We start from the raw sequence: 26,117 nt of genomic DNA on the forward strand, positions 1-26,117 counted from the left end.
TAAAAATTTGCTCAAAGTTACAGATACTACACTGAGAAATCCCCAAAAGGAAAACCCCAATCACATCTGAGCCCCCTGAATCTAGCTGGGTCATCAGTCCACTTCTCTGAAAACTTTCCTCGCCCTTTTTCAACCTCGTGGTTCAAGTGGAGGCTTCCGTGTTTTTACAGGATTCCATCTTCCTGGCCACAATCATTGGTCCAGGGTTGGCCTTCACCCAAGTGGAACCAATCACAGCAGGCCAAACAACAGGCCACGTTGATAGATCTGCAGATGGGCCAATCATAGCCCTTCCCTGGGATTTTTGGACTTGGGGCTCAAGCTGCTGGGTGCCATCCTTCCGTGGTGTGGAGAATGCTGGTCCCAGAGAAACATGCTGACTTGCAGAAGGTGAGAGAAGGTATGGAGTACCTTGGTTGCCCTCAAATCCTTGGTTTGATGGCCCTGAAGGCCAGAGGGGACAACTGCCCTTCCTTGTTTGGCAATGTCGATCAATTGAGTCCTCCTCTGGCCTAAGTTAGAGCAAGCTTGGTTTCTGTCAAGCTTAAAGACGAATAAAGACCTGATAATGGTGTCTCATCACAAACGCTGTAAAATATGCACACACACACACCTCGTACACATACACTTATAGACACACTCAATCTATGGACACACCATATACACAGACCCTGACACTCCACCTCAGTGCACGTGTTTTTATTTCCGGATGATATAAAATAATAAACTTAAAAAACACCCCAAACCAAACACCCTAATGGCTCCCCCAAAGCAATGTGACCCCTTTTCCCACCCCAATAAATAGAGACTTCTGTCTGTCAGTCCACCCTCCCACCCCCATAACCCCCTTTGCTATAGACATACTCTGGGTATATATTACTCTACTCGGCAATAGACATCTCCCGAAAATAGAATTCCAACCCTGCCACCTGACTCTACCTGAGCCCCGTGTTCCTGGGAACCCCCCCACCCACCAGGTCAGACCACCCGCCACTGCAGCACGCTGGTGTCCTTGCCCCCTGTGGTCAGGGCCACACTGTCATCCCACAAGAAGGCCACATTTGTCACATGGCTGCTGTGTCCGCCGTATTTGTGGCTGAGAGCCTGTGATACGGAAAGAAGGAAGTGAAAGGAGGTCATCTGTCTTGTTCACTGCTGTATTCCCTGGGCCCAGGCATTTGGTAAGTGCTCAATAAATATTTCTTGAGTTAATAGGAAAAAGAACCAAAGATCTCACAATGCAGATGCTCAGAGCTTTAGCACTACAGACTTGGTAATTTATCGACTTTCAAGTTAAGAAGGGCCCCTGGGATCAAGCCACTGCCCTCCTTGTACAGATGGTGAAGCTGGGATCCGGAAAGGGCTGCCTTAATCCTGCCTGCAGTGCTGCTTGGTACCTCCACCCTGCCAGCCCCCCAGAGGGACTCACTCGAGGCTGACAGCAGGGGTAGCTAAACAGGTGGACTTTGCCAAAGTCATCAGCTGAAGCCAGCAACTTCCCATCATGGGAACGGGCCACGGCATTGATGTCAGTACCATCTGCTCCCTCAGACCAGATCCCTGCAGGCAAGATTGGGGGTGGCTGGTGGTAAGATGGCAGCTGGGGCCAGGGACCCCCAAGGCGAGTAGGCCCCAGCCCCAGCCTCCCGGCCTTTCTCTCACCTAGCCTGTCTCTAGCCAGGGATGAGAATTGGAATAATCTTTTGGAAATGCTTATCTGACCCTATCCCTCTATAGCTCAAAGCCCTCCCATGGGGAATTCCCTGGCGGTTCAATGGTTAGGACTCCATGCTCTCACTGCTGAGGGCCTGGGCTTAATCCCTGGTCAGGGAACTAAGATCCCACAAAAAAAAAAAAAAAAAAACCTCCCATGGCCCAGGCTTTTCACCATGACCCCCAAGCTCTGCCTTGTCCCCCACACTGCTCCAGCCTTGTCCTTACCAGTGCTTCCCTTGAACTCTGCAGTGATTTAGCCATCCTGCCTTCTTGCATTTCTCCAAATACCAAGCTCTGTCACCTCTAGGCTTTTATACATGGCTATTATTCCCTTCGCCTAGCCACTGCTTTCCTTCTTCACCACCCTAGAACCTAACTCCTCATCCTGCAGATCCAGTTTGGATGTCCCTTCCTCCAGGAAGCCCTCCCTGACTCCCTCCTAGGCTGGGGCCAGGTGTCCTCTCTGGACTTCCTTGTCCCAGCCCAGTCTACTCTGGGTGGTCTGGGGACAGGTCTCTCTCTTCCACTGGACTGTGAGACCCATGATGGCAGGGTCAGGGCTGTCGTGGTCACCACTGGGTCTCAGCACTGCCCAGCTGGGCACAGAGGTGCTCAGGGGGTATGTGTTGAGTGCATTAATGCCTGAATGAATGGGTGACTGGGACACAGGCTGTGTGAATCTCCCTGGGCCAGGTGACACCCCCAATTGGTCTCATTTCATTACAGTTCCAAGGGACCTGAGTAGTCACCTCACCCTAACCTTTCCTCTTATAAAAATACTGCTGCTCACATGTCTAAAGGAATGAGTTTCCCACCTTAGAGGTAATAAGAGACTGTGAAAACCACCAGTCAGGGATGTTTCTTGGAACTCCTGTCCTCAGCAAGACTTTCCCCATTCCAGAACTTACCAAACACGCCAAAACCCAGGACACAAGTAGCCGTGGCCCATTCCACGTTCCTCACAGCATCTGCAGTAGTGATCTGCTTACAGGTAGCTGGGTCCCCTGGGGCAGAAAATGGGAGGAGGTGTTCAGAGCAGAAAGAACTACTGGGAATTCCCTGGCGGTCCAGTGGTTAGGACTCCGCGGTTCCATTGCAGGGGGCACGGGTTCGATCCCTGGTCGGGGAACTAAGATCCGGCAAGCTGCGCGGCGTGGCCAAGAAAACCAAAAACCAAAAACCAAACGGAAAAACTACTGACTTAATTCATCCATTTCACAGACAATGGGCACTGAGGTCCGACACAGGAGGCTAAGGTCCCAGGGCTTATTCTACCTCTCCAGACTGGCGCTAGATCCTGGGTGGTGACATCTCAAGACGAGAGCAGGGGTATCTGTTTAGAAACCTGTACCCCAGTCATCCAACCCAGAGGGGGAGGAACTGGTTAAAAGTTGGGTCCACCAGGGAGGAAACCAGAAGCCAGGAGACCAGCCAATCAGATCAACCCCTGAATAAAACAGCCAGAGGAGAAGGGACTTGAAGCCCCTACTTCCCCTTCCAGAACCCAGGGAAGGCTATGCAAATCGCACACGCAATAGAGAGGCTGAAGGAGGAATGCCTTTGGGTTTCAGAGAACTCACAGTACAGAATCTCGTAGTCCCCAGAGTTGGTGACGAAGCAGCTGCTGTCCTGGGCCCAATCCAGGTGGGTGATAAAACTGGAATGGCCCTGCAGGGGAGGGAAGAGGTGGAGTTAGAGCTGGAGCGGGTAGGATCAGACCAGGATGGGTGGAAGGCAAAATACAAAGGTAGGGTGAAAACACAGGGGGTCTCGAGGAAAGATACACAAGCCTTTGGGGTGTGGGGGCGGGGCCACACTATCATGGGCGGGGCCAGACTGTGATGAGCGGGGCTAGACAAATAGGGCTTAGAACACAAGGGGGAGTTTAGAACAAGTGGGCAGAGCTAGACACAGAGGGGCGGGCTTCGAATGCAAGGGGCTGGGCTACACAGAGGGTGTGCTTAGAACGTGAGGGGCGGGGCTACACAAAGGGACGGGCTTGAAACACAGGAGAGGGTAAATGTGTGGGCGGGGCTAAAACTCCTTGATGTGATCAGGGCAGTCAGTTGAGTGTTGAAGCTGTGCTCCCTTGAGGTAGAAAACTGGTTAATTCTGCACCCCCTGGATGGGGTGGCGGCGCGGGCTGGGGGCCACTGCCCACTCACCGAGCACTTGCCCAGGCGGCTGACCTTGCGGCCGCCCTGGTCCACCGTGTACAGGTACACCAAGTTGTCGTGGGAGCCCACGGCCAGGTACGCCCCGTCTGGGGGAGGGGGAGGGGGCTATGAGGAGGCACCCAGGCTCTACCCCTCCTCTCTCAGATTCAGCCCCCCACTATCCCAGACTCCTCAGTAGTCCCAAGTTCCATCCCTGCCACAGGCCTGGCCCCGCCCTTAGGCCGTGCCACACAGACTCCACCCCTTCCCCCTGCCAGTAACTCTGAGCTTCAGTTCCCAGGCCTGGCCTCTCCAAGGTCCCCTCCCTGGCCCCATCCCCTTACCTGGAGAGAAGCTGACCACTGAGATCTGTTCATTCCCATCTGTATGGATGGCCACCAGGTCATGGGTCTCTGTGTCCAGCAGCAGCCATCTTTAAGGAGAAGGCATGGTGGGAGAGGAGGGGTGAGCTGATCTGGTAGAGAAGGGTGGCAATCTGTGGGGCCTGAGGGAAGGACCCCAGAAAAGATTAGGGAGAGAGGCTGACTCCAGAGGAATGTTGGGAGATCAAGGCCTGGTAAACAGTTGGTACCTAATTATCATTCTCTGTAAGCTTTGGGGCAGTAGGGAAGGCGGGGGGAGGTGATCAAGGGATAGTTCCTGGGGGGAGCAGAGAAGCCCTCCCCAAATGCCCATCAGCTTTACCTGCCAGTCACCGTGCCAATGGCCAGGACAGAGCCACTGGGGTGGAAGCCAGCAGAGTGGGCAGGGTCCTGAGGAGGGAGAGAAGAGGAAGGGCTGGGAGCTGGGGTCCCCCTTCCATCTGGCCCACACTTCCCCAGCCTCAGAGCCAACTCTCAGCCTGGCATGAGGGCTCTCACCTCCCTCTGCTGCCCTCCAGTAACCTGCTGCTGCAGATGCTCTGGAAACCACTCTCCTTTCCTTTAACATGTCAGCTCGAACAGAAAATATTCCTCCTTTCACTGTTGACTCTGGATACTTTTTCAGTCCTGTTTTAACCTCCCACAGCTTTATAAACCCAAGATGATTTCCTTAGGGACTTTTCTACTAGTGAGATTGTTGGGACAAAGGCTATCCATATTTTTAAGACTTTTGATATATCATGCCAATTTGCTTTCCATTGTAAAATTATATTGACCTATCACTAGGCTTGCCTGAGTGCCTGTTTCCCCATATCTTTATCTAACTCCTACCACAAAATTTTTAAATTTCGGGGGCATTTGGTTGATTTGCAGGCAACAGAGCACCATGGAATCAGACGTGGTTTGAAACTGTGGCCCTGACACTTCCTCGTTATGTGACATCAAATAACTTTCCCCATCGTGGCCTTGGTTGCCCCAAACGGAGAACATCAATACACACTCCCCAGGACTGTTATAAGCAAGGTGTAAAGTCCTTAGAATGGTAAGCTGGTGAGTAAGATGGCCTACAGGAAGCACTGAATAAAGGTCAGCTATGATTGTAATTACGAAGGGCAAGTGATTTTACCTTTCTGGGCCTGTTTCCTGATTTTACCTTCCTGTTTCTGGGCGATCCATCATCTCTACTGCCTTGTGGAGGTTGGGATGGGGGGCGAGTTAAAAAGACAATGTGGGTAAAGTGCTAAGCCAATGTCAGGCATGGTGGGCAGACTGCCCGAATCAGAATAACCCGAGGGAGCTTGTTCTTGTTATAAATTGCAGATTTCTGGGACTAAACTCAGACCTCCTGAATCAGACTTCCCATGCTTGGGGCTCAGGGTTCTGTGTTTCTAACAACTCAGGTGGTTCTTATGCCCTGGCTAGAGAACTGCTGTGCTGAGCACAGGGCCTAGCATATAGTAGGTGCTCAATTAGGCAGCCAGAGTGAGGATTATTATACATGGCCCTAATAATTTCCAGGGCACACCATCCCTGACTCCTAGAAGTTCAAAGGCCATCAAGTGTTCCAGGATCATAGGTAACCCTGGATTCCTGGAGCAAAACCTCAAAGGGTGGTGTGGGGAATATGATGACTGACCTTCTACTGTCCCATACCACACAGGCAGGAGAGCTTAAAAACTACATTGCCCAGAATCCCTTGTAGCTAGGGTCGGCTGTGATTTGGGCCTGACAATCAGTTGCACTATTGCGGGCTCTGGAAGGTACAAGGTGGAAGCCCCGCTCTGCCACTTCCACTGATCAGTTGGGTTGTGAAAGCAATAGCATTTGCTATGCTGGTGAGCAGTCACTAGCCTTGAAAGGCAAGGGCACAGAGTATCTGTTTTTGGCCATTGTAAATGTAGCCAGCATTGGGTCACTCTAGAGCAAGACAGTCCAACTGAACCTTCTGCGATAATGGAGATGTTCTCTATCTGCACTTTCCAATACGGTAGCCACTAGCCACATGTTTGGAATGTAGCTAGTGCAAAGGAGAAACTGAATTTTTAATTCTACTTACATTTAAAGTTAATTTAAGTTTGAATAGCCACGTGTATTGGACAGCGTAGCTCTAGAGCCAACATTTGAGCGACCACAGCATCCTGGTTCCTGGATTGCAGTTACGATGACAGCATTTTCTTGAACTCAGTGGTTCCTGACTCCCCACCTTCCTGACTGTGGCAGAGGCAGCAGCTCCTCTGGCAGGTCAGTTCTGTGGTGCTGTTCTGGGCTTCCTTCCAGTCGAGAACCCACTCCTCTAGCCCTTCCAAGTGAGTTTGTAAGCACCCAGTTCCCTGCATTAAATCCCCTTCTGCTTAAAGACACCAAGTGTGGCTTCCATTTGATGCACTGAACCCTGACACATTGAGACAAGTCGTTCTGTTAGAATGGTGTGTCAAGTCCCCCATCCTCTTACCTCAATGATCCTACTCCACAGGGGCTGGTGGGACTCCACGCTCCACAGATGCACCAACTTATCCTGACCACATGTCACAAATTGTCCCCGGCTGGGGTGTGTGGCCAGGCCCCACAGCTCTTCCACGTGGCCCTGGCGGAAAGGAGAGATGACAGCATGGAGACTGCCAATCCAGGCCTTTCCGCTGCATCCCCCACCTCCCCAAAGTCTGATGCCAGAAAGAAGTGCTGGACTAGCCCCAGCAACACACTCTTCCCACAGGTGACCCAGGGAAGACCCTTTCCCCAGTGTATCTGAAGGAGGCTGTGATTGGGCAGACCCCTGCCCCAGTGTGGGGCTCGAGGCAAATGTTGCCCCTCCCCCCAGGTCTCTGCTTTCCAGTGTGCACAATGGGAGGCAAGAGACATGATGAGTAGGAGCTTGACCTTGGGAGTCAGATGGTGCCCAGCAGGCTGTAGGAACCCATGGAGGGTACTCAGCCTGGTGAGTCTGACTGCAGCTCTCTCTTATTGACTGTGGCAGTCACCTGGGCAGATGACTTCTCCTTGGAGCCTCAGTTTCATCTTCTGTAAAATGGGGCCAATCACTGTATGTGTCTCATGGCATTGTTCTGCTCACTCAAATTATGGATGGAAAGTGTGAATAGATGGAAAGTGTATGAGGCTGGTACAAAGTGCTCACCAAATGGAAGTGGCTGACTATTATCAGTAGTAATAACATACACTATTAATATATAATTACAGTAATTAACAATGATAATCAACAGAATTATAATTATTGATATTAGTATAATGATTAATGTTAATAAATAATATAAGCCTAGTAATATAATAATATAGTTAATACTAAATACTATTATTAGAGGTCGTTAAGGTCCTTTCTGGTCTTGGGACCCCTAGGAAATCCCTCTAGCCCTTGTTTTTCCTCATCTTCTTCCATGGAAACAAGAGCCAGAGGGGGGAATCTAAATGCAGCTGCTGTACAGATCTCAACTACCATGTAAGAGGTAAAATGCATGTCAGGAAGGAAGGAAGGGGCAGGGGGGCACTGAACAAGGAGTAATTTTGGCCAAGACTCTTTGAGCACTTACTCTGTACCAGGCACCATTCTAAATGCTGTGCATGAACTGACTCATTGAATCCTTACAAAACCCCATGAGTCAGTTCTATTATTCTCCTGGTTCATAGAGGCACAGAGAGGTTATTCACTTGCCTCATATCACACAGTGAGTGAGCGACAGGGCTGTGCTTCGATCCCAGGTTTTTTTTTTTTTTTGTGGCCGCACCATGTGGCTTGCAGGATCTTCCCTGACTACCAGGGATCGAACCCAGGCCCCCGGCAGTGGAAGTGCAAAGTCCCAACCACTGGACGGCCAGGGAATTCCCCCAGTAGGCTGGGTTTTTTACTTGGATGTGTGGTAGGGTTCTGGCCCACGAGGATGAAGGAATGGGCATCTGAGAAGACTCCAGAGGGTCTTCCTAGATCCTTGTAGCCAGAGACCTGGGAGGTGTGTGGCTCAAGGCCTGTGTGACAACCTGCCAGGGCACTTACAGACATGGACACCACCCTGACCAGCAGGGGGCAGCACAGCTGGAGCAGGGTCCTGGGACCCCTCTGCTGTGCTACCAGTTAACCCATTGCTGGACCGTGGGGTGTTCTGGGGTGGGGTTATGTGTCAGGAGCAGTTAAAGGGAAGGTAAGTGGTGTTTACCAGGCCAGAGGATGGGGATGGGGCAGGGAGGTGAGGTGAAATGGGAGTGGGAAGAGAGGAGGAATGAATGGTGCAGAGGAGAGAAGAGAGGCGGGTGGGGAGGAAGCAGGGCAGGTGCAGAAGAGAAGCTCACCTGGATGAGCAGCGAGAAGCCAGTGTGGACAGAGCCCTGCAGGATGGAGTTGCGGGTGGTCCCCACGTACAGCATGTCGCCCCGGCCCTCCGCCACGGTGCGCACGGGGCCGAAGTCCTCGGGGACCTGGGTAGGCAAAGGGGGGTGGGGGGCAGGCAGATGAGTGTAGGACACACGCAGAGGTGGGGTTGGGGGGTGGGGGAGACAGGCTGGGAGAGCAGGGTCTAGTATTAGTGGGGCGGGAGGAGGTCTCCTCACCTTCATATGAGCCTCTCCCCCTCACCTCCGCCTCCTGCAGCTTGCTGTAGTCGGGACCCCAGAGGATCACCCGCCGATCGCGGCCCCCTCCTGACACCAGCGTCCCGTCCCGCAGGGCGCAGAGCCCAAACACGCCGCCATCGTGGGCACCCAGCACGGCCTGTGTGATACGGTTCCCACCTGCAGGGTGGCCAGGGGCAGAGGTCAGCATGGGGAAGCTCCCCCATACTGACCCCAGAAAACACCTCAAACTCTCAATCCTACATCCAGCCATTCACTCACCTTTTCTTCTACCCAGCCTTCCACCCACCCATCTACTCAACCACCCATCTATTCAAATACCCTATCATCCATCTAATAAACCATCTGAAGTAACATCTACCCATCCACCCTTTGATCCTAACCCTAACCCTAACCCTAACCCACTTACCCACCCATTCATCCACTCACCTATCTACTGGTTTGTCCATCCATCTATCTACTCACCCATCCAATCACCCATCTACCGATCCATCCAGCCATCAACCCTTCCTTCCTTCTATCCATCCATCAATCCGCCTCTCATCCATTCATTCACCCTCTCTTTCATCTGACTACCCACTCACCAGTCAATGCATCCTTCTATCCAAACATCCACCCATTTTCCATCTTATTTCCTATCCATCTACCCATTCACCCATCTATCCACTCATCTGTCAACCTAACCATCTGTTCATTCATCCATTCAGTCAACAATTATTAAACTAGCATTTACTCTGGGCCCAGCCTCATGCTGGGTGATGCTGGGTATTGATGAAGGCAACCTCAGATCTTACCCTCACAGGGATCACAGTCGAGTTTCAGAGACAGACCTACTACCAGTCAGTGACGACCCAACATGGTTGGGGCTGGGATGGGGAAACCCAGGAGACTGTGGGATCCCAGAGTGGGCACCTAGCCTGGTGGGTCAGGGAGGGCTTCCTGGAGGAGGGGACAGCTGAGCAAGGATCTGAAGGTTGAGTAGGAGTTGGCTAGGACAACAGAGGGTAGAAAAGTGTTCCAGGCAGAAGGAACAACATGTGCAAAAGGCAGAGAGAACATGGACTATTTAGGAAACTAAAGAAATCTGGTGTGACCAAGTATAACATGCAAGGGACAAGAGAAAGCAGGGCCAGACCATGCATGGCCTCATTGAGGAATCTGGACCTTGCAGACCTCAGTGAGGAATCCGGACCTTGTTCTGAGGGATCTGAACTGGGTAGTAATGGAAGGGTTCAGCAGGGGAAGGATAGGGTCAGATTTACATTTGGTTCTGAGAACAAACTGAATTGGAGGGGACAAGACTGAAGGCCCGGGAACCAGGGAAGAGGCTGGGGCAGGGACTCAGTGGAGAGGAAGAAAAAGCAACTCTCTTCAATTCCATCCTTCGAGGCTCAGAAGTGGTGCCACGTGTACATACGTCCTTTTGTCCACCTATCTTTCTAACCACCCACCCATCCAACATCCTGTAGCCCTGCGGGCTGGACCCAGTGATGGGACTGGAGATACGGGAACCAATCAGACCAAGTCTCTGCCCTCAGAGAGCTTAGAGTCTGCTGGGAAAGACACACTGCCAATTATTCAGAGCTTATTCTCAGCTGTCTAATCTCAAGAAAAGCTCAAAACAACCGTATGAGGGAGAGAGTATTATACCCATTTTACAGATGGGGCAACTGAGTCTCAGAAGGGAGATGACTCTTCCAAGGCCACATAGAGAGCACACAGCACTGCTGAGACCTGAACCCAAAGCCTGCCCAACTCCCAAACCCACTCCTCTCCCACTACCCCAAGATGAATGGTTACCTCAGCCAATGGATTAACATGTTATGAAGAACTGATTGTTCCAGGAAGTGGTTTGATGACTGAATAAACGCATTCATTCATTCATTCGTAACTTTACAGTAATCCACTGCCTGGGAAAAGACCTAGTCATTTATTAACACAGTCATCCGTTCTGGGGACAACCATTCATATATTTAATTGTTCACTCACCTAATCACCCACCTATTAAGAAGGACAGCATATTCATCTACTCATTCTTCTATTCACTGGGTAGGACAAATGCTTCATTCATTCATTGACTTATTCATTCATTCATTGCTCTGAAACAAACCACCTCTCCATCCATCTCTCCATCCACACCGGGTTAACCCATTCATTTATAGTTCAAACTTGATCGCTGCCGTGGGATTTGCAGAGGACAAGGGGAGGGAATAAGTGAAGATTTCATGCAGGTGGGGATACTGGAGCTGAGCCTTGATGGAGGTGTTAGAATTGGACAAGTAATGACTTGTATTGTTGTATCGTACATTCCACATCAGCAGGCTCCGAGAAAGGGACGCACAGCCAAAGGGAGTCAGGGAGGACTCGGTTGGGGAACCAAACAGGTGGGGCTGACACTGACCTTTGCCCCAGACATAGAGGTTCCCCCCAGAGTCCCCGGTGACCACATCGCCACCCTCCAAAAAGGTCACACACAGCACGTACTTCGGTTTCTCGTGTTTCTAAGGTGGGGGAGAAGGGGAAGGTGTCAGAGGGTCGCTGAAGCTGGGCGGCCTCCCAGAGCTCACCCGTCACCCAGGACAATGGTCCAGGGGATGCCCTCCATGCTCTGGGGAGTGGCCCTGTGTGGACCATCCTCATCTCCAATCCACCCCCATGGAGTGTCACATCGCCTACAGACCACTTTCTGACCACACTGTCTCCCTTTCCCACCCCCTTCCTCCCTCCTCTCTCTCCTCCCTGACTTCTGTCCCAGTCTCTGTCCTTGGTTCCCCTGCTGTCTTCCGCTTGGATTCCTCTCTCTCTGTCCCTTGGTCTCCCCCTCTCTGCCCCTGCCCCTCTCCTCTCCTTCCCTCCCGCCCCCTCTTCTGTCTGTCTCTAGGTCCCTCACCCTGCCCCGCCCCACCTTCTTCTCATCTCAATATCTCCATCTTCATCTCCATCTGAGCCTGGTGTTCTCAGGGCCTCCCCTTTTGGGGTAGAAGCCCCAACTCTCACCAAAGGCAAAGGAGCCCTGTCAGAGGTGTGCTTGCATCTTCTCTCCCAGGCCCTGTGCTTCCTGCTGTTTCTCTCTCTGTCTCTCTCGGCCAGTCAGCCTCTGACCTCTGTTCATCCAGAATATTGACAACCGCAGCAACCCATTTATTGAGCATCCACTATCTGCTAGGAGTCGCTATACTCTTCATCCCACTGAACCCTCACAACTTCAAAGAGTTAAGGAGGATCACCCCACTGGTATGGATAAGGGAACTGAGGCCCCAGCAGGCAATATCTCAGCATCCCTACAACCTCCAGCCCCTGGGGTATCTTCTTGTCTGCCTGGGTGTCCCTGCCAGCCTCCTTCAGGGCCAGCCTGCCCCAGTACCCCTGGCACTCACCTCAAAGAGGCCCTGCCGCTTGCTCAGGCCGCCCCCTTCTAGGTTCCAGAAGTAGATGTGGGATTTCCCGCAGGTGATGAGCACGGTGGGGTCTGTGGGGTGGAAGGTGGCCACCAGCACGGCGTCATTGGAGCACTTTAGGGGGTGGGGGAGATTCTGAATGAGGACCTCAAAGCCATCAGGACCACCATACCCAACCCAGGAAGGCCTGCCCTCTACAGCTGTGTGGGTTGTGCGCTTGCACACCCAACTTGCCTGTACCTCTCCTTTACGGGCAAACTAAAGTACAGGAAGCAGGGCCAGCCAGTGAAGCATTATTGTTTTCTTCATCCACATAATGGCAGGCACGAGGAGAGCCCTTACTTTGCACCAACCTCTGTGCCAAGCACTTAACATCCATCAACTCATTTAACCCCACAGCACCCTGTAAGGTAAGGCTCATTAGCACCTCCCATTACAGATGACGAAGTGAGGCTCAGAGAGGGGAATTCACTTGCCTAAGGACACACAGCCAGGTTGTGTCCAGAATCAACTCACTGAGAGCCCAGCCCCTCAACTACTTCTCTTTCCCCAAACCATGGGTCCCAATCCTAGGTCTCTTGCCCCCAGCCCAGAATGAGCACGTGACCTTGGGCAAGTAGCTCTCCCCTCTACCATGCCTCAGGTTCCTCATCTGTAAAGCAGGTTATCGCCCGGAGATGTAAGTCAAGGTCTGTCTTGGACATCGCAGGACAGCAGAACCAGCAGCCACCTTGTACCGATCCTCCTGTTGGGCCTGGTTTGCCCACCCCATATGCCAACATCAAAGCCAAATTTTCCCTACAAGGAAGATGCTACCATTATCCCCATCTTATAGATGAGGCAACTGAAGCTCCGAGAGGGCAAGCTACTTGCCCGAAGTCACACAGCCAGCAAATGGCAAAGCCAGGACTTCAACATGAGTCTGATTCCAGACTTGTGAACACTGAGATCTGGCCAATCCCACAGGGAGACCCCAAGGAGAGGGGATAAGAAGGGTTACCTCACCTTGCCATCTACCACCTTGGTCTCCTTGGCCCAGTCCCACACAGAAAGCATGTGATCGTTGGACTCATCTACCGCACAGAGGAGGTTGCCCCCATTCTACGAAGAGGAGAGAGGATGGGGGAGGGGCAGGATCCACCCCCTCCCTCCAACACCTTGCCCACTGGGGCATTAGCTACTCAGGCCTGTTTCAAAGGCCCTGACCCAAGTCATGTGAAACACATTAAAATATACTCCCCATCCAGGGCCACACACATTTTAAAGGCTGTTTATAATTTTCCTTTTGAAATGACTCCTCCCTAAGAACTTCCTCTAATTTCCCCTCAGCTACAATTTCTCTGCAAGTAGCCCGCGGTCAGGAATTCTTACTGAGAGCCTCTAATCTGCATTTTCCTATGGAATGACTTTTAGGGCTGTGAAGTTGAACAGTTAATAAAGTCGGGACAATGTTGCTTTTTTATACCTGTAGTTAAGCGCAGGTTAGTTTTGATTTTGCAAAGTTTTCCTTTCCCCCACACTTTGGCAACAAAATAGCTTTATTTCCCCAAAGTTCTCAAGTGTCTCCTCAGGTCTCAGAAAACCCGTGAGGTTCTTAAACTGTCTACGGGATGACAGGTTGTTTTTTATTCCCCGATCCATTGCAGCCAATACTCTGGTAAAATACAGTAAAAATGTAAAATACGATTAAAAAAAAAAAAAAGCCCACCAATCACACACTTGGATGTTGTGTGAATGTCAAATTGCTGTACAAATTCCTAAAGGCTAACTCTCGATTTCTGTGCTTATCTCCTCCATACCTGCCAACACCCATTTGTGGTGGTACCAGGAGCAGGGCTGCCCTAGACACAGGGCTTAAAATGCCTAAGGGATAAGGACCCTTCCAGAATGAAAGGTGGTGTGAAAAAATAATACAGAAAGCGTTAACTGATCTACAAAGGATCACTGAGGAGTTTCTCTGCGGAGCAATCAAGACATATGGTCCCCTCATAAGGGCTAATAGAGCAGGCCTGTGAGGCCACAAATGTGGGCACACAGCCTGGAGGGCCAGGGGGCGTGGCCAGCACCTGTGACGCCATGATGAAGGCGTGGCCTCCAGCCCCAAGGGGCACCCGGGGCAGGCGAGGGATGGCACAGGACTTACAGATTTGGAAAAGCCCACACAGCACACAGCTCTGTCAAACACCCCCAGGCCCAGCACGTGTAAGGTGGAGAGGGAAACAGAGTCCCAGACGCGCACGTGGGGCGGCAGTGGCTGCAGGAAAGAGAGAGGCCGGTTACCTGGGGGGCCCAGCTTCCTGACCCACCCCCGACTCCATCCCAGTCTCCAGGTCCTGCCCCCTCCACTCTGTTACCTTCCCCTCCTTAGTGGTGCCTGCCACCTGTCCAGTGGCGATGGTGACCATATCAGGGTGGACAGCCAGGCTGAGGAGAGAGAGGGCAGATGGACAGAGCTCAGTGGGGGGGGGGCTCGCAACAGGCCGGGACCCCTCCCACAGCAGGCCACAGTCGCGATGCCTGATTATTCATTCCACAGTTTGGTTGAATGAGTTACTTAGTCAATAAACACTGATTCAGCTCTTCAGTAGCAATAAGGGGATACTCTCTGGGTACTCTGGCTCAGAAGCAAGACTCAGGCCTGCGGTCTCTAACTCAAGTGCCCAGAGGGCTCAAGCCTGTACCACAAATGGCCAGGAGAACACACCCATTTAAAAGGGCTGTCAAAAATAAATAAAATAAAATAAAAGGGACTTCCTTGGCAGTCCAGTGGTTAAGACTCCACGCTTCCACTGCAGGGGGCACGGGCTCGATCCCTGGTCGGGGAACTAAGATCCCACATGCTGTGCGGTGAGGCCAAATATAAAAAAATAAAAAATAAAGGGGCTGTCACCACGGGGCTCCAACACACTGTGGGATTGTCTGGGGTGTCCACTTGAAGTTTTCAAAGGAAGTGAAAAATTCAGGCATCTGAGTGAATTCACCGACATTTGAAGTATTGATAATCAATCCACATTTTCTTCCCCCTGAATTCAGCCTGCAGGCCAAGGAAGGCCTGGCCCCGCCCACCTCCCCTAAGAGTGTCCCGAGCAGGAAATATTTGGCATCCTCCTCCCAGGCCTCACCACTTGATGTCATCATTGTGTCCCAGGTAGTGCCGCTGCCTCTGCTCCTCCACATTGTATAGCACGGCCACAGAGGCCACAAAGTACACTATCTCCCCTGTGGGCAGCAGGTAAAGGTTGGCCCGGCAGTCTCGGCCGCGGTAGCCATAGCTGGAGGTGCCCAGGGGCCGGTTAAAGAGCCTGTTTTGCATTGCATCTGCTGACTGACTCCCAGATGAAGGTCATCAGAGCTAGGTTTTCCTGTTTCCACTCTTACCCCTGTGGGAGGTTGAATGATGGTATCCCCCCAAAAATATGTCCACCAAAATATTAACCCCTGGGAAGTGTGAACGTGACCTTCCTTGGAAAAGGAGTCTTTGCAGATGTAATTAAGGATCTCAAGACGAGATCATCCTGGATTATCTGGATGGGCCCTAACTCCAGCGACAAGTGTCCTTATAAGGGACAGAGAAGAAAAGACACAGACACAGGGTGGGAGAAGGCGGTGTGAAGACAGAGATGGGAGTAAAGCAACTATAAGCCAAAGAACCCCAAAGGTTGCCAGTAGCCACCAAAAGCTAGGAGACAGACAGGGGACAAATTCTCCCCCCAGAGCCTCTGGAGGGACCATGGCCCTGCTGACACCTTGACTGGGGATTTCTGGCCTCCAGAAACTGTGAGATTTTCTGTTGTTTTAAGCCACCAAGTTTGTAGTAATTTGTTTTAACAGCATAGGAAACTAATATAACCTTCTGTCTACCCTCCTCTCCACAGAGGGATCCTGTTAAAATCTGTTAACACTAAGTCAATTCACATCCATCCTCTGCTCAGAACCTTCCCATCTCAGAGCAAAAGTCAAAATCTTGGGGGCTTCCCTGGTGGTCCAGTGGTTAAGAATCCACCATCTAATGCAGGGGACGCGGGTTCGATTCCTGGTCGGGGAACTAAGATCCCACATGCCATGGGGCAACTAAGCCCGCACACTGCAACTACTGAGCCCGCGCGCCACAACTAGAGAGAAGCCCGCGTGTTGCAACTAAGACCCGTAGCACCCAAATAAATAAATAAATAAGTATTTTTTAAAAAGTCCTTATGAAAGCCCAGGCAAGAGGCTTGGCCTGATCTGGACCCTGATTCCTCACTCCCCTCACACCTGTTCAGCTCCAGTCACCTCAGGGCCTTTGCTTTTCCGGCCACCAGAATACTCCTCCTCCTCATCTCTCCATGGCTCCCGTAGCTCCTTCAGGTCTCTACTCAACTGTCAGCTCCTTGGAGAGGCCTTCCCAAGCCTCTCCCAAATAGTTCCCAGTTATTTAAAACTGCAAACTGGAATTCCCTGGCAGTCTAGTGGTTAGGACTCAGCGCTTTCACTTCCGGGGCCTGGGCTCAATACTTGGTTGGGGAACTAAGATCCCACAAGTTGCGCCACGGCCAAACACAAACAAACAAAAAAACTGCAAACTCACACACCCTCAACTGCCCCCATCCCCCTTCCCTCTTCATATTCCTGTAGTACATTCATCAGCATCCCGCACGTTATCTGTTTAATTTATTTTGTGTCTCCCAAACTACAGTGTCTGCTCCAGGAGGGCAGGGACCTCTGTCCATTTTGTTTACTGATGTACCCCTTGTGCCCAGATCAGCGCCTGGTACACAGCAGACATATGAGTTCAATATTTGTTGAAGGAACGTGACCCTCCTCTGTTCAGAACTTTCTGTGGCTCCCCAGTTCCCCTAAGAGAAAGCCCAAGCTCCTCCACTGGCCTGGTTTGCCCCTCCCTGGCCTTAGCAGGGCTTCTGCCCTCCTTTGCTCTTTGACCTTGGAGTTTCTCAAAACGCCAAGATCACTACTGTCACCCAGGTCTTGGCACTAACCTTTCCCTTTGCCTAGTACACGCTACCTGCCACCCTTCTCAGCTGCCCTGTCCTCAGATCAAGCCTCAGGCTCACTTCCTCCACTAGACTCATCCCACTTATCTGATCAATTTGTTAACGTCACCTATTCCTTAATGAGACTATCAGTTCCACAGTGACCAAGACTGGGCCGTCTTGTTCTCTTCTACAACTCCTCCTCTGAGAAGCCTTCCCTGATGCCCAGGCTGGGTCAGCTGCCCTCTCTGGGTTCTCCCATCCCAGCCTGAGTTGTCATTGTCATGGATCCTGTCCCCCACACTGGACTGTTGGAACCCAGCCCTTAGCCCCAGAATGTTCAGGAAACATTTGAATGAATGTCGATATGTGTATCCCGACCCCACAGAAACTGCTTCACCCTGCAGCCGTTTTGGGCTGGGGAATGAGGGCCATACTGACTGTTGCTGTCTCAACTGCTTTTCTTTTGATGCTCACTTATCAAGCCCAGCTTGACATGACAGCATGGTATTCTTTGATTCCCGCGAATATTTCCAGCTGCCTTAAAGAGGCTCTGGGCTCCCACATTCCTCCCTCCTCCAGAGCAGAAACCAAGGCCAAGAGAGGAGGTCAGGGACTGGGTCCCTAGGATGCTGATCCCAAGCCCCAGTCTGCATTTTGGAAAAAGCCTGGGGCTCAGAATCAGAGTTCTTGCCTCAGATCTGCTCTGACTCCCTAGAACAGGGCTTGATATCCCCTCTTTTTTTTTTTTAAATTTAATTTTATTTATTTTTTTATACAGCAGGTTCTTATTAGTTATCTATTTTATACATATTAGTCTATATATGTCAATCCCAATCTCCCAGTTCATCCCACCCTCCCCCCTTTCCCCCCTTGGTGTCCATATGTTTGTTCTCTATGTCTGTGTGTCTATTTCTGCCCTGCAAACCGGTTCATCTGTATCATTTTTCTAGGTTCCACATATATACGTTAATATATTTGTTTTTCTCTTTCTGCTTGGTCCCCTCTCTTGACCTCAGTTTCCTCATCTGGAAAGAAAGGGTAATAGTTCCCAACCTGCAGGCCTCAGAGAGCTCTCGGAGGCCACTTGTTGTAAAAATATATTCTCAATCCTACAAAAGAGAAGGATCATATTATTCAACGTATTTATACTTGAAAGAGCTTTGACCAGTGCCTGGCATATAATAAGTGCTCAATAATGATTAGCTATTATTTTAATCAATCTCTGTTTATGAGGCCCATATGATGAGCACATTGTTTCACAGCCTTATGAATCTGAGATCATGACACCCATTTTTCAGAGGAGGCAACTGAGGCACAGAATGGCAAGGTGACTTGTCCAGGGTCACGTAGCCAGCCAGAGGCTGGGCTGGGGTTTTAACCCATTTCTGCCAGGCTCCAAAGACAGGGTTCTTAACCATTATCAACTTCTTCCATTTCTCAAATACACCCAGCTCACTCTGGCCGCAGAGCCCTTAGACCTGCCGTGCCCTCTGTTCTTCCTAGGCTGGCCCCTGAATGTTCGATTCTCAGCTCAAATGCCCTCTCCTCAGAGAAACCCAGTTAATCCTCTCACTTGAGCTTAGTTTACTGTATTCCCAGCATTTATTACTTAACTGAAATTATCTTATTTATTGAATCACTGTCTTCGGTCTCCCCCACTTTAGAAGGTGAGCTCAGGGAACACAGCCCACACGTAGAAGAGGATCTGACAGATGGAGGGCGCTCAGCAAACATTTGCTCCTTGAATGAATCATAAAAGGTCATGTCAGCTAACCTGCCTTCCTCTGCTCCCTCCAGACTCCAGGTTCTTCCTGACCCCTAAAGCCACAGAGGCCTGGAAAGTCCCACCTTCAGTACAAAGACCCTCCCTCCAGCTGAAGTCCCACACCAGAAAGGCTCTGGTCCCTTCCAGGCTGGGGGCGGGGGTGAGGGGCGGCGGGTGGGTTGGGAGGAGTGGGAGGAAGAGATTAAAGCAAAAGGATACACCCAGTCCAGCTTGAGACGGCGGGAAGGCAGCTCGGAGCGTGTATCCAGGCTGTAGCTGGGTGCCAGCTCGTCAGGCATCAGCATGGGCACGGGGCGGCCCCTCAGGAACATTTTCACGGAGCCCTCCTCTGCCAGAACACCCCCAGAGGTCAGGTGCTGACACCAGCCCCCAACCCTATTTCCTTTCCCCTTCCGACTTCGCTTTTTTACTTTTTTAATTAAAAGAGGTGGGGAAAATGAGGTCAAAGAGGCAAAGGCCCAGCCAGTAGCGAGGCTTCCTGACCTCCAGCTCTGGCTTCTCACCCCAGGAAGCCCCTCCCATTCTCCCTACTTACCCATGCTGAAGATAACTTCTTTGGTTTTGCTGTCAGGAAAGGAAAAAAAAAAAGAAAAGAAAAGAAAGAAAGTCCTAATTAGCAGGCAAGTCAGAAATTGGGAGAAACCACTTCCCCACCCCAGCGCTCCCCGGAGGTCTTTGATGAAAAATGGGGGCCGAGTAAGGAGCAGAGCGCTGCCTCTCTGCAGGCCGTGTGCTTTGCTCGGTTGATCTTGCAGAGCCTAAGACACAGGCCCAGAGAGGCAGTGATCGCCAAAGATCAAACAGCACGAAGTGGCAGGGACGCGATCCTGGAAGAGGAGCGTCACAAGGTACCCCTCCCACCTAATCAGCACGGTTCTCCCAACGCTCCCCACCCCCAGTCCCACAGAGCCCCAAACTTCAAGAAGGGAAGAGGTGAGGGTTTAAGGGAAGGGGCGTGTCTCCAACTCCCTTTGCTGACGGAAGGAGGTGATGCCCGTGGGTCTGGGTCCCCGGAGAAGGGGGAAACCTGGGATCCAGATCCCGGTAGCGCGAGGAGGAGCGGGGTGTGCGAGAGGGTCTCACCCAACTCCAAAGCTACTCATGGCGGCGGCTGGCGGAGCTTCGGGGCCGGGGGTGGAGCCGGGACCGGCTCCGCCGCTTCCGGCCCTGGGAGGCGCCCACGCCGCCGCGCCCTGCCCCGCCCTCCACTGCCAACCCCGTAGCCGGAGGGTCACACTGGGTCTCAAGTCCCTGGCTGTGGGGTCGTGATACCAGGCTCTTTTTTGGGGGGAGGGAGAGTGTTTTTTGAGAACATGGACTCCGGGACGTGTCTGCCTGAGTTCAAACCCCAGCTCTGCCAGTTCCTAGCAGTGTGGACAAATTGCCAAACCTCTTGCCTCGGTTTCTTCACTTTTAAATTGGGGATAATAAAAATACATACCTCCCGGGTGATTGCGAAGCTTAAATTAGTTAATTCATGTAACATGCCTTGCGTGGTGCCTGTCACATAGCTTATGTACGTGTTTGCCATTATTTCAGTGAGGTTGAAATGTGTGGGTTTTGACTCTGGTCTTGCCTTAGTCCGGCCCCGCCAAGCCTTGACCACGCCCACTGCATCAGGACTCCACACTCAGGTTTTTACACCGCCCAGACCTTCAGTGTGGCCCGGGCTCTGGGAACTTGACCACGCCCAACATTCTGATCATACACACCTCTCCTTCCGATCCTGCCCCTGAACTGACAGCTCCCCATGGAACCGCCTACCCTCCTCAGGTCCGGTCAAACTTCAGACCATGACCACTTTCACCTAGAGTCCCTTCAAGCCTACTGATATCTGCCCACGTCCACCTATGACCACGCCCAACCTTCAAACCACGCCCATTTCCACCTGGCAGCGCCCCAGGCTCCCCTCCGCCCAGCTTCTTGCATCGGACACTACAGCACCTGGTCTTAGCCCATTACCCCCACCCCAGGTTCTGATTCTGCCCTGGCTAACCCTCTGGCCACACCCTCAAATTCCAATCACTTCCCTCCCTCTGATTACCCCATTTCCTGCAGAAATTCCTCTGAGGGTCCTGCCCTGGCTGCATCTCTGAGACTCAATGGGGACTCTCCCATTTACCTTAATAGCCACGCCCACAAACCTGGCTCCTCCCTAACTTCTACTCCGGCTCATCCAAGAGACTCTAATCATCCACGTCTCCTATGTTCTAGTCCAGCCCCTTAATGCTTTGACCACGCCCCTCCATGTTGGCTCCGCGTTTCCATGCCTTCCAGTTCAACCACGCTATCACAAGATTGGTCTCTCCGAGCCTCCGGCACTGTTTCCGCATTCTGAACTAGATGACCGCGCTTTAGGTTATCACCTCGTGGCCTGGGGCATCACCCGAAATTCCCCATGCTTTTCCAAGCCTAACTGGGGTCCTGGCCCCACCCGTTGTGGCACGACCCCGCTTCGGACACCTACCCTTCCTTTTTGGCGCTACAATTGCTGCTAGAGGATGTGGTGCGGCTGCGGGGGTCCTCGCGGCGCACTGAGGCGAGGCGCTCTGGTGACAAGTAGCGGCGGGCACTGCGAATAGAGAGCACATAGGTAGGGGCAGAGCTCGCGAGGCCAGCAGGCGAGTGCCGGAGGCGGGCAAGAACTTCCCCGGGCCTTCCACTGCTGGTGTTCGGACACATGAGTCCATCCGTTTCCATATAAACAGCCTCCGACGTCTTGGAGGAAACTGGGGATCCTGGCTTCCGTGCCTTACCTGCGCCCGGAGGTCGCCTCCTTTTTGGGGGAGGATGGGGACGTGGCATAGCCGCCCACGCGCCGCGGGGGTCCCGAGCCATTGAGGGGCGTCCTGGTGGGAAGGCCTTTCAAGAGCTGACACACTAGAGGAATGGGGTTAGAGGACAGAAGGGGGTGAGTGTGAGGTCCTGGCCCCAGTCCCTCCCATCTCACCCCTCCAGTTTAGCGAAGATACCCGAGGCTGTGGTGCCTAGGCGCGGAGGCGCCCGGCCCTTGGGGGTGCCCCGCGCGCGCAGAGCAGCGCCTTGCTCCTCGCATGCCCGCAGGCGACGCAGCGCGTCAGCCAGCGCGGCCTTTAGGACCGCCAGCTCGTCTTCCTGCAGCTGCAGCCGCTGCTCCAGCGCCGACACGCGGTCGTCCACCTCCATCCCGCTCGTGCCCGACAAATTGTCATCTGGAAGGCAAGGGAGCGCTGGCTGCGGGGGCCCACCCAGGAGCTACAACGCCCGAGGTGAGATGTCCCTCCAGCCTTCCCTGGTCTAAGCCTGGGGCCAGCCACGCCCCCTTTCTCTCCAGTAACCTGGGGCTGGGACGCTTGGATGTGGGCCAAGAAAAGGGGAAGGAAATCCCCACAGCTCTCAGCCCTTGTCCGCACACTCCTCTTTGTTGCAGCGCCCTGGAGACGTGACCTTAGGGAAGTCCCTTCCTCTCTAACCTTCTAAGAGTCTATGAATCAAGAGCCTCTCGACTCTGGTTTTAAGATTCTATGACTAAGATGCTAAATACATATGAGTCATATAAACATTTTAAGGATGACACCAACTTCCCTAGTGACACCAACATTGTAGAATTGATTCCCAATATTCTCTGACGAATATCAAGATTTTATCGCGGGTACTAACATTCCCTCTCTGTTTCTAAGACTTTCCAAGCCAAAAAGGTCGTGCCTGGTCCCTCGCCTTCGCATTCTCTCCTCACCAAGGGGTTCGACACCCGAGCCTGCTGCAAGGACAGAGTTTCTGCGGCCCCTGACGGCAGATATGGGAGTTGCAGGCAGCGCATCCAAGACCCGAGACCCACGGAAGGGAGATACCCGCGGGGATCTGACATCCAAGCTCTCTTCCCCGACCCGAGCTTCTCCCCTCTATTCCCCTCCTTTATTTGGCTTATGTACCCCATGCCCCTGATTCGGCTCTCCCTCTCCCCTCTAGGCCATGGGTGCAACCAAATAACTCCTCCATCTCCCGCAGGGGCCGCCCCCCCACCCCGCCCATTTTTCCCGAAGTGGGAGGGGCAGAGGACCAAGGTGGTCCCCCCTCCCCCATCCCTCCCAGACCACTCATACCCAGACTCATTGCTGGCAACAACCAAGAAAGCCCTGGCTCCCAGTCGGGTAGAAGTAAGGGTGGTATCATTAACAGGAACCGGGCGTGGAAGTAGCACCTGCCATCCCCTGTCGGAGGCCGCCCCGCCCGTCCGCTGGGCTCCGCAGTGCAGCCGTCTATCCCTTCCCTCCCTCCCCCCCGCCAACCCCCGCAGCCCAATCGCCTGCCTGGCCTTGCCCGCCCTGCCCCCCACCCAGCGCCTCTCTGGTCGGGTGCCTGGACCTGCATTGGAAAGTGGGGGCCTCCCGAGGTCTGAGGGAGAGAGCTGTCAGGACTTGGAACTCATAAGAGGAGGAATCTCAGGGTCCCGTTGGCAAAGCGTTTTGCAAAAGAGGAAACTAAGGACGGAGGTTGGGGAGTGTGCAGAGATCACCAAAGGTCAAACAGCCAATAGGTGAGGTGCAGGAGGGCCTGCTCACCTCCTTGTGCCAAGATCCCTCTTACCTACCATTAATACTACTACCCCCCCCCCAAAATGAGATCTGCTATAGGGAGCTTACACGTGGCAGGCACTCTTCATGCAAAACACTTAGCACCTCACCTGGCTCTGGTTATGTGCTCAGTAAATCCAGAATATAATTAACTGTTATTATGGTACCCAGTGCTCCCAGCAACTCTAGCAGCTGTGGTATCATACCCATTTTAGGAGGCAAGAAGGTGGAAGGGGACTGAGACCTAGAGAGATGAAGTTGCTTGTGCATGGACACACAGCCTTTCAGCAGCAGAACAGGTACTTGACCCCAGGCTTAGGCACCCTGTCAGCCTGCCTCTTAGAGGGGCGGAGGAGACAAAATAAGCATTCTGGAGCTCTGCCAACTCCAGTGGTCCCTGACACTGGGGTGTGTGCCCAGGGGAGTGAGCCTCCAAATGGAAGATAGTTCCTTCTCAGGGCCCCTGAGTGAGATGGGGGAGCTTTCACCTTGGCCCTTCAACCCCCATCCAAGAGCCAGCTGCATTCTGAGGCCTTGGCCTGCCCACCCCCGACCCACCATGACTCAAGTCCTCTGCTCCCTCCTGACCATTCCCCCACCTTCAGCACTTTTGCCCGGAAATCAGCCCCCACTTCCCACTTCTCCCATCCCTTCCTCCTCCCCTCTGCCTCCAGCTTCCCTCATCTGGGCCTGACACCCACAGTGACCCTTCTTGTATCGTACCCATTTGTCTAGGGAGAAGGGATGAGTCCTAATGGGTGGGAGGGGCGGGGCCTGAGGATTTGGTGGGTATAGTCGAAGCAAAGTCCTCTGGTCATCCTACCCAGTCCCACATCCAGCCCACAAGCCAACACCAAATCCCACTCTCCCCCTAATCTGTCCCTCTGCTAGGGAGAAGGGGGAGGGTCCCAGAGGATTGAGAGGGGATAGGGAAGGCAGAGTTCCAGACCTCCAGGCCTCCCCCCCTTCTGCCCCAAGCTCCTGAGGTTCTGCTCCTTTCTCTCAGTTCAGCCACCTCTGAAAAAGAGGAGGGTTGAAGAGGGTGGGGGATTGGGATCAGGGCTTTGGGGATCAGGGAGCTTGCTCTGGGGTCAGGGTCCTGCTAGGGGAGAAAGGGGAATCTTCAGCAAGGGGCGAGGATGGGGACTTGGAAGGAGGAGGTTGGGGCAGGAGGAGATAGGTCCAGCCCTGGGCGGGGCCAGGGTCGGAACTGAGGAGGGGTCTCACCGTTGCAGTATTGAAGCAGGGAGGACGTGTCGTAGAGGCCGCAGAAGGCCGGGCCGCGCTCCGCCATCGCCCCGCCACAGCCACCGCCAGCCCCCCCGGCCCCAGCTCGAGCCTGGGCTCCCCCCCCAGGCCCTGCCTCCCGTTGCCATAGCAACGCCCTTCGTTCCAGCATCCCCGGCTCGGCCCGCCCGGCATCAGGCGGCCGACGCCGGGCCTGGCACCGGGGTCATCCCCCAGTATGCCCAGGAAGGGGGGGTGTCGGGACACCCCCTGCCAGGCCCCCCAACACAATCTTCGGGCCGGGATTGGCTGACCCGAGATCCCCCTCGGTACTGTCTGGTCCCGCCCACAACAGGCGCGTATTCTCTCTAGACACCCTCGCCTGTTCAGGACCAATGAGAGCCTGTCTCTCAGGCCCCCTCCGCCAATAGGGATGCAGAAGGTTTGGAAGGGGCAGGGCCTTCTCTGCTTTTCAGCCCGAAGCATAGCCCCCGGCTCTTATAGGAAGATAGGGTGGAAGAAGACACCCCACACCCCACAAACCTCCCTAATCTTTTACTGGATTTTCGAGACGCCACCTTGCAAGACTAGAGCCTGACCCCAGAGTCTCAAATCCGCCCAGATATCCACTAGCTCCGCCCTGGAACTCTTATTCTAGCTCATTTCTTAGAGCTCTTGTTTATTCTATCTACGCCCGCCCCCAGGGCTCTTAGCTCCACCCCCAGAATCCTGAGGGGGGGGTTAAAGTTCTATTCCCGCCCCCAGAGCTTTTGGCACCGCCCCCTAAGCATCTCAGGGCGATGGTGCTTGGCCCAGAGCCCTTGACTCAGCCTCCTGATAGGATTGGCTCCGCCCCTTAAGTTTATACCCCTACCCCCAAGTCTGTTAGTCCCTCCCTAACCTTTCCTTCCACTTTCCTATTGGCCGCCCCAGGCCCTTAGCTCCTCCCCTACAGCGTTCATCTCCCACAACCTTATTATCCAGTCCGGGTTTTGACAAAGGCCCAGCTGTGATGCCTGGATGGCTGGCGGTGTCAGTCGGAGCCGCCTCCGAAGTTGGGGGGAGAGGGGAGGGTAGAAAAGCTGACAATGGACTTAAACAATACTGGACCACCTTCTCCAAGATTCCATTGAGGGTCAGCACCTAGAAATGACCCAGAACATGCTTTATAGCGGTGGGAAGTGAGCCCAAAGCAGAAGAGATTTGCCTCTGGACACAAGCAGGCCTTGGAAGCCCAGGGCTTTGGAACCAAATTGGTCTGGGTTTGAATCCTGACTCCACCAGTTTGATTGTGACCTTGAGCCTCAGTTTCCACATCTGGAAAGTGGGGGGTCATATCGTGCCTACTTC

The 26,117-nt window shown here is 53.1% G+C and overlaps 1 protein-coding gene across 4 annotated transcripts; it reads right to left on the minus strand.

Moving 5' to 3' along the window:
• On the minus strand, positions 1–24,939 carry EML2 (EMAP like 2). 4 transcript variants are annotated; one of them, XM_061174269.1, is made up of 22 exons: positions 24,768–24,939; positions 21,960–22,178; positions 21,744–21,867; positions 21,455–21,559; positions 19,523–19,551; positions 19,186–19,315; positions 15,351–15,500; positions 14,583–14,652; positions 14,372–14,482; positions 13,234–13,329; positions 12,208–12,342; positions 11,232–11,331; positions 8,835–8,989; positions 8,552–8,677; positions 6,708–6,839; positions 4,578–4,645; positions 4,217–4,305; positions 3,882–3,979; positions 3,297–3,384; positions 2,625–2,720; positions 1,430–1,560; positions 1–1,104 (listed from the first exon to the last, which is right to left on the minus strand). In XM_061174269.1, exons 1-22 carry the CDS (start codon positions 24,937–24,939, stop codon positions 979–981), a joined length of 2,550 nt encoding a protein of 849 aa, XP_061030252.1. In that variant the 3' UTR covers positions 1–978. The 4 variants fall into 4 exon arrangements, with proteins under 4 accessions (XP_061030252.1, XP_061030253.1, XP_061030254.1 ...); XM_061174270.1 differs by lacking the exons at positions 21,455–21,559; positions 21,744–21,867; positions 21,960–22,178; positions 24,768–24,939 and adding an exon at positions 20,071–20,107 and having other exon boundaries at positions 813–1,104; XM_061174271.1 differs by lacking the exons at positions 21,455–21,559; positions 21,744–21,867; positions 21,960–22,178; positions 24,768–24,939 and adding an exon at positions 20,015–20,092 and having other exon boundaries at positions 814–1,104.
• Positions 24,940–26,117: the final 1,178 nt, after the last annotated feature.

Source organism: Eubalaena glacialis, chromosome 18, assembly GCF_028564815.1.
Source record: "Eubalaena glacialis isolate mEubGla1 chromosome 18, mEubGla1.1.hap2.+ XY, whole genome shotgun sequence".
NCBI lineage: Eukaryota > Metazoa > Chordata > Mammalia > Artiodactyla > Balaenidae > Eubalaena > Eubalaena glacialis.

Excerpts from the sequence above, each read along its gene's own strand:
- EML2 (XM_061174269.1), bottom strand. The coding sequence starts at position 24,939 with ATGCTGGAACGAAGGGCGTTGCTATGGCAACGGGAGGCAGGGCCTGGG. Across the intron at positions 14,653-15,350 it reads CACAATGATGACATCAAGTG|CCTGGCTGTCCACCCTGATA; the intron begins GTGAGGCCTGGG and ends CTCTCTCCTCAG. Across the intron at positions 2,721-3,296 it reads GGACTACGAGATTCTGTACT|GGGACCCAGCTACCTGTAAG; the intron begins GTGAGTTCTCTG and ends TTTCTGCCCCAG.